At 46.1% G+C, this 8,073-nt stretch overlaps 1 protein-coding gene across 1 annotated transcript; it reads right to left on the bottom strand.

Annotated features, from left to right (window-relative positions):
- Nucleotides 1-373: 373 nt before the first annotated feature.
- On the bottom strand, nt 374-7,255 carry PCDH20 (protocadherin 20; the record flags this gene model as incomplete). The annotated part of the gene is made up of 2 exons (XM_082221649.1): nt 374-5,282; nt 7,088-7,255. 2 exons carry the CDS (start codon nt 7,253-7,255, stop codon nt 2,556-2,558), a joined length of 2,895 nt encoding a protein of 964 aa, XP_082077775.1. The 3' UTR covers nt 374-2,555.
- Nucleotides 7,256-8,073: the final 818 nt, after the last annotated feature.

The following is an 8,073-nucleotide window of genomic DNA, read 5'->3' as shown; positions in this document are numbered from 1 at the left end:
ATTTCATCTACTGCAAAGTACATTGTAAACGTGTGTGTGTGAGAGAGAGAGAGAGAGAGAGAGAGAAAACAGGAAACATCTAGGGCTGTAAATACAAAAAAAGGGAGATGTGTATCTCAGAGATGCTGGAAAGGCTGAATGTTCACTATTATGGTAGCCCAACATGTTTCCGCTCAAGAGAACCTATAAAGAAACAGATGAGCCAGCCCCTGAAGAGGCTCCCTTGAACTTAAACATGTTGAGCTAACATAAGAACAACTTTCATCCTTTCGAGCATCTCTGAGATACATATTTCCCCTTTTTAATGTATACATATCCACATACATAGTGTGTAGGTAGGTAGGCATCTAGGTTCCATAAAATAGCAGATAAATATTATGAAAATATAGAGTTTTTATTTGCAGACATATAAACACTTTTGGTACAGTACAGACATATTGTCAGAACTCAAGAAAAGTGTCAGTTCTAAGCAGAGCACTCATTTCCCTTGTTTTACACAGCTAGATTTGATGGAGACATCTGGCATGAAAGTCTTGCAGCTTTTGCAATCATTGTTAAAGGTGTGCATTGCTGATAACCCCTCTGCTGTGTAACTGCAGAGACAGGCAGGTGTCATTTCTGGGAAGATATGTCACTGGCTTTAGGAAGGAAAGTTATGGGCATGATCGAAAAGACTAAGCTAATGAAAAGGAAGGGAGCCAAGAGTCAGTAATTAGCTGCTGTTCTCTCACACAAAATACCCATTGAGAGAATAGCAAGAGCCCGAACTTAAAAAAAATCAAAGGTTCATATGACCAATAATTTTTGTTTCAATATGAGATATCTAATTCAGAAATTATACAACCAAAGTGATGGAATACTACTGATAGATCATTGAAACTACAAAGCATTATTAACAACAACTAGGGATAGAATCATAGAATCCTAGAGTTGGAAGAGACCACAAGGGCCATCGAGTCCAACCCCCTGCCAAGCAGGAAACACCATCAGAGCACTCCTGACATATGGTTGTCAAGCCTCTGCTTAAAGACCTCCAAAGAAGGAGACTCCACCACACTCCTTGGCAGCAAATTCCACTGTTGAACAGCTCTTACTGTCACTAGATCAACAACAACAACAACAAAATTAGTTGGGGTGGTGGTAGATGGAACTATAATATTCTGAAATGGAGGGCTATTGATCGTGGGCCCCAATCCAGAGATATTTGCAGGCAGTGGGAACTGCACACAAGGATCTCTCCTGCAGGCCTCAGTAGATGAGAAGGATTGTAAGCTCTGCCTCTGACACCGTTATTCACCTATTTGGAGCAAGAGGGGTGTCTGGAATCAGCAGTTTAGTAGTGAGTGGATGAGCGGAATGTAGAATTTCTCCCTGTCACATCTTTTTGTATTTAAGGTTCGGGGCCCATAAGGACAATGCATCCATGGAAACCATTTTCCACATGCAGATAGTCTTGATGGAGTCAGCATGGTGGTTATCAGGCTCTCTTACTCTCACGTAATAGAAATTAATCCTTAGAAATAACTGGCATTTCACTGTTCCTGCACTTTGCTGCACTTAGTCTACAGCCTTGTGCACTCTTACTTGAGGAGAAAACCTCATTTAGCTCATTTACCTAACTATGCATAGGAACAGGCTGTTGTACTTTAGAGTCTAGTGGCAGGTACTCAAACCTCTTGAAGGCTTGGGGGAATCTTGCACAGATGCATCCCAAAAGTTTCAAGAAGTGTTATGTCAGGGAAATTGGCAACAGAAACCCTTTTCTGCCCTGTGTACACCAGGACTCATTTGCATCCCAGATGGCATATTTCTTTTATTTGTTCCAAGAGATACTGATCAAAATATTGCTGAAGCAATTTATAATGTTTGTTCTCCATATTGAGGTGAAAGTGAACATCTAATTTCTGTCCATAACCTCACAAGGGGATAATGGGTACCCTCAAGAAATTGCACTTCTTGTTAATGCCGTTCCTATATAGAGGGAGATTTATATATTTAAACATCTGAGGTAATAAAACATTCTGTTTGATTTACCAGTGCATATTTTCTTCTTGTATATACAATAGAGCATATAATTATTATACCTCAAACCAATACTTTTATTTTGTTTATTTTTCCCTTTAGAAAAACAATGTTTTAAAATATACTTTTCATTTTCTTTTAAACAGACTCATTTACAGGAATGGCAGATGTTGCCCTCTTGTGGTAAAAAATGACATAGGAATGAAAAAGAATTTAACAATGAATTTGTCATTGTCTTACCTTTCACTTTATGAATACTGACTTAATTTATGGGTGGGTCTTGTGATGACCAAGTCTACACAGACAAGTTATGAGCTGTTAGCACTATGGTTTCATAAAAAAGCTGTACAATGAATTTGATTTTCTTTTTCTTTTCACTGAAAAAAAGCTGTAGACAGCTACAGTATTTACAATTATAATAAGTTATAAATCAGTAGTCCTTCATTGTAGCTACCGCTGACAATCCTGTATCTGGGAACTTAATCACTATTCAGAATTATTAGGTTTTGGTTGAGATTGTCCATTTGAAGTCATCAGATATTGGAAATTTCCACAGGCCTTTTCTCCAGCATATGAAGATCAATTCTTCCATTTAATGGGATTTGTACTTCCAAAGTTTCGTCTCCTCTGTGGTACTTTCTTCCTCTCCTTAGGCAGATGTAAATACCCATTCCTGTTACCAATGTTATTGAACACAAGCTTATTACTGACAGGACCACTAAGGTAGGCATACAAGATGCTGATTCTACTCTTTTGTGTGTGGGTTCTATAGAGATTTGTGGTTCTTTTTCCTCGACGTTAATATCAGGTTCCTTTCTTAAAAGGCTTTCAATGTAGCTCTCATTGCTCACAGTGTCATTGACAAAGAGGTTCACCATAACTGTGGAATGCAGAGGTTCTGGGTAACCATGATCACTAACCTTAACAAGAAGCCGATAAAGGCCATAGTCGTTTTGCATTAGTGACTCCTCCAGAGTGATGTTGCCTGTCTTAGGGTCAATCTTAAAGGAGTCTGGCCGGGGACCTCTTCTCCCGATGATGCTGTATGCTATGACTGCATTCATGCCGGTATCATTATCTACAGCATAAACTTCTGTGATAGGAGATCCAGGTAGAGTAGAAGGAAGGACTAGGAGGTAAGACATGTTGGACTGCGGAAACAAGACCAAGGGTGGGTTATCATTGATGTCCAGCAAAAGGACAGTTATTTTTGCAGTCGAGGACAAAGCAGGATCACCTCCATCGACTGCTTCAACCCATAAGATGTATGAGCTCTGCTGTTCCCTGTCTAGAGAGACTTTAGCTCTTAGCACTCCTTTGCCAGTGTCTATAACAAAGATGTCACTTCCATTTACAACAGAAAGTGCTACCCAGCCATTTTGCCCTATATCTGCATCCGTGACACTTATAACTCCAATTTCCCCAAAGCCTGGAAAATTCTCTGGCACAAAAAAACTAAAATCCTTGTTGATAAATCTTGGGCTGTTGTCATTTTTATCCAGTACAGAGATGGTAACTGTGGCTATTGATTCTCGGGCTGGTACTCCAGAATCTACTGCTTTAACTGTGTAGCGGTATTTCTCTCTCTCTTCTCTGTCCAGCTGGGTGGAAACTGTCAAAACTCCTGTGACTTTATCTAAAGCAAAATATGAAGGGGCTTCAGGCCCTAGGAAATAAGACACTTGCCCTCTTTCTCCACTGTCAGCATCTGTTGCATGTAGCTTGGTCAAAAAAGCATTGGGGACATTATTTTCTTCAATTGATAATTCTATCAGTGTTTGAGAAAAAACAGGTGAATTGTCATTATCATCCAGAACCTGCACTTTCACTATTTTATTGACATGGAATCCTTCAGTATTCCATGCGATCACTGATACTTCATAGAACTGTTGAGCCTCATAATCCAATGGTTTTGTAGTCTCCAGCAAGTACTCATTGTGATATGGTTTGTATGGTGACAACCTGAATGGGCCGTCACCATCCAAATAGCAATCCACTTTGTATTTTTCGTCTGGATCTTTTATGGTAAAAAATGCTATCGGTGTGTTAACAGGCTCTAATTCCCTCAGGTAAACCACCCCTTCTACTTCATTCGCTATAAAACGAGGAATCACTTCAGGAGGTCTCATTGTGACTTTGATGATGGATATTAACACAGTGATCACTGCAGGGATACAACCAGGACCGTTGGCTAATACGCTCAACCGATGGAGACGAGGAGTGTCACCATTAATCCTCTTGGAGAGCTTGATAACACCTGTGCTTTCATCAAGGTGAAACAAAGTGCGGGATGACTGAGAAACCTTCTGGCTGTAGGAATATGTGATCTCTGCATTGATTCCCTGATCCACATCCACAGCATGGACCAAGGCTATGGGCAACCCAATACTAGAATTCCCAAAAACTGTGACATTGATCTGGGTCTCATTGAACTGTGGGCAGTTGTCGTTGATGTCACTGATGCCAATAGTGAGGGTGGCACTGCCCACCAGTGGAGGAGCTCCTCCATCCTCTGCAGTTATGAGGGTAATATATTTGTCTCTGGCCTCTCTGTCCAAGGCACCCATGACAATCAGGTAAGGCGTTCTTTCTCCACTTTCATTTTCCTCCACATCCAATGTAAAAACCCCAAAGTCATCTTGCAGGTGGTATGTCTGGACCCCATTGCTGCCCATGTCTGGGTCAACTGCCGGATGCTCTATAGCTAAACGGGTGTTGACTGGCGAGTTCTCAGGCACAAAGAGGTGGATCTGTGGCATGGGAAAGCACGGGGCATTGTCATTGACATCGTGGATGGCAATCTTCACCTTGACAAGGCGGAAATACTCCTGAGGCAACACCATAACATCCAGCAACAGCAAGCATGACTCAGAAGATGGTACTGGGGAGGAGGAGGAGGAGGCAACCACACTAGAGCCAACATTATCCTCTGTGCATAGCGCCTCCCGGTCAATCTCCTTTGTGGAGGTGCGCAGTTCTCCAGTCTTGTTGTCTAGGTTCACATACTGACCTCCTAATCCCTGGGAGGCAAGGCTGAAGGAGAGAGGGGTTTTCCCCCATTGCTGAGGCTGCTGCTTCCCCTCTACTGTGGCCTCTCCCTCTCCCTCTGATGTTGCCTGGACCTGTAAATCCTGGGCTAGATTCCCGATCAGGAACCCGGAGGGCAGCCCTTCATTGATGCTGTAGAAAAGTTCAGTGGCACGACTATAGCTTGCAAAGCAGTTGAAAGGTCCAAGGAAGAGCAGGAAAACGAATAAGTTCTGAGGAAAGAGATGCACGTGAAGTTAGCAAATGGCATGTCCATCTGAGAGCATCAGTTTAATCACCCCCTCTCCATTTTGCCCCCCAAAAGAGGTCTTTCTGTGCAAGACCTTGCATTGGACCATTATCTTCAGAATTCCTACCGAATTAACAAATCCACCATCTGAGTACATCCTCCTGAAAAATTTCCACCTGCCTCATATTTTTGACCTCTACACCCTCCCAATACTTAGTTCCAGTCTTCAGTCTAAATAGATCACCATCTCCTTCTGTCGCACACAGCCACCAGCCCTGAAACATGAAGTCCCCAAACTCACCATCAATAAATGAAGAGTTGTCATCCCGTTTACCCTTAACTATTAGCTTCCTCAATAAAACAGTCAAAGAATTTGTTAAAAAGAAGCTCAAAACGACAAATGTTTGTGCTTATAAATCCCCATGCTGCAGTCTAGATCACTATACAATGCCATAAAGGGTGGGAGAAACAGAAGCATATTTAAACTTCATCTTCAGTTTCCTCACTGTCTCAAATGTATTAGCATCTTTGTCAAGCCATAAACAGATTGTGAGTGAAAACAAAACAGTGGGCAGCCATCTAGGAACAAAAGCATAAACCATCGTTCTCTGCATAAAATGCATCACTGTTTAATTTTGTATTTTTCACTTCCATATATATATATGTGTGTGTGAAAAATACATTATACTGTATATATATATATATATAGAAACATTGCTTTTGATTATGCAAGACTGCAGGTACCACCCTCTCTTCTTCAGATTAGTAACAGAGTTGGCTCCGTTTGTCCAGCAGATCTAGGAACGGCTGTCCTTTGCCAGATATGGTCATCTAAGATGCCTTTGCCACAAATTAACCATTTCACCTTCCCTACTGGGAGATGACACAAAGCCACATGCAGCCACAGCTTACTGTGCCCTGACAGAAATGTTAGCCACTGCTGCTTTGACTTCATGGGTCCTTCCCCTGAAGTTAAACAAACATGTCTTCAACCCAAAGAACAATTTCTCGAGAATAGGATCCACTGAAATAAGCAAGTATGTGTGACTAGGAATGGCCACACATGTGCATCCTCCTCGCTCCCTTTTAAAGCCACAATACTGGAAACATTTTGTCACACATGGTCCCTTTCATTCTCTGTTAGAGCTATCACACTCCTGGGAGCTTGCAGACCTTAATTTGAGGACTGGGTGAAGGGGGGGATCCTTTTCTGAGTTCCTTTGAGCACACACAGTGGTCCTCCTGGCCTCAGCTGTTTTTTCTCATGCACAGCTCTGATTGTATGCCCGCTGACTCTCCAGAAGGGTTGCGCGAATGTGGGTCTTTCCCCAGTGCGCACACATTTCTAAGTAAATCAGCATCATAGGATCCTGCTGCTGCATCACCACCTCCCAAATAAATGCACAGGATTGCAGCCTTGAGCTGTTGTTCTCAATCCTCCTCTCATCACCATCGTGACTTACTCTGGATAGCTACAGGATCGCGCCGTTAAAAGACAGCTACAGAACTAGCAGCCTTGCCTCCTGAAACTGTTGCTTCTGCCGCCTCTCTCTTTGCACCTGCCCCGGCGCCTCCCACCCCCTTTCACCATCATTTCTACACTCCTAAAGTGCTACATTTGTCGTGCCGCTTCCCCACGGGCGAAGTTTCCTTGCTCGCTCCCGCCCGACTTCGGCTCGAAGCGTCCGATCTTGCGCACCTTTCCTCGAAAAGGATCCCAGAGAAGTGCAGACAGACGAGCAGGGCAGCCCCCGACCCCCCTCCCCTCCCCTGTCCCCCTGAGCGTACCGGCAGGTTCCTCTGCGTGGCGCTGGTGCTGCTCCCAGGGCTGGATCGCTGCCCCATAGCCAGCGGCCGGTGCCTCTTCGCCAGCGGGAGCCAGCGGGATCCTAGGGCCGGGGCCGAGCTGCGCCGCCGCCGCTCATTCCCTCGGCTGCTCATTCCAAATGCGGGCATGGAGGGGAAGGGAGGGAGGGAGGGAGGCGCGCCGGGGAGGGAAGCCGCCAGAAGGGGGGAGAAGCGGCGAGAGCCTCCCGCCCGCCCGCCCGCGCCGGCTCTGGCGCTCATGCAAATGCCTCCCGGACTGCAGCCAATCGCCTCGCGGGGCGCTCAATTAACTCCTGGCGGGCGGCGGGCGCTTTCGAGCGCCGCCTCTGCCCGCCGCGCTGCGCCTTCCGAGGCCGGCCGGCACTCGCTCCAGAGCCGCCTCGGGAGTCTCCGGCTGCGGAGCGCGGGGCGGAGGCTTGCGCGGCTTCTCCTCCCTCCGCTTCTTTCTTCGAAGCTTTCCCCGAGGGAAGCCGAGACGGCGAAGAGAGGAGCCCCGAAGGAAGGAGCGGGAGACGCGGCGATCGGCCGTCCCCAAGAGCCCCCCGCTTGCAAGGAGCGCGCCGGGAGACGAGCTCCACGTGGGGATGCGCTCGCGGGCAGTCCTGGTCCAGCGAGAGGAGGCTTCGGGGTCCGGGCATCTGGAGCGGGGCCTCTTAATCTTGGGGAGCCCTCAAAACGGGGGCGGGGGAGGGAAGAAGAGGAAGAAAGGAGCCCCGTTGCAGCCCAGGCATGGGAACCAACTCCTAGGAGCCCCCCCCCAAAGATGGTAAGGGGCTGCCCCCCCAAGTTGGTGGGTGTTGCCATTCACATGGTGTGGGTGTGCTGCTTCTTGCGGTCGATTCTGTGGGGTGGAGCTTGCCTGGCCACCCCCAGTGTTTTATTCAAGTTGGTAGCCCTGATCCCGTTCTTCGCCTGCCTTGCTAGCCCTGCTCGGTTGCTTTCCGACT

Source organism: Podarcis vaucheri, assembly GCF_965113315.1.
Source record: "Podarcis vaucheri genome assembly, chromosome: 4".
In the NCBI taxonomy this organism is placed as follows: Eukaryota; Metazoa; Chordata; class Lepidosauria; order Squamata; family Lacertidae; genus Podarcis; species Podarcis vaucheri.
The sequence above is the reverse complement of the archived record's forward strand: the minus strand, read 5'-3'. Positions and strand labels throughout refer to the sequence as shown.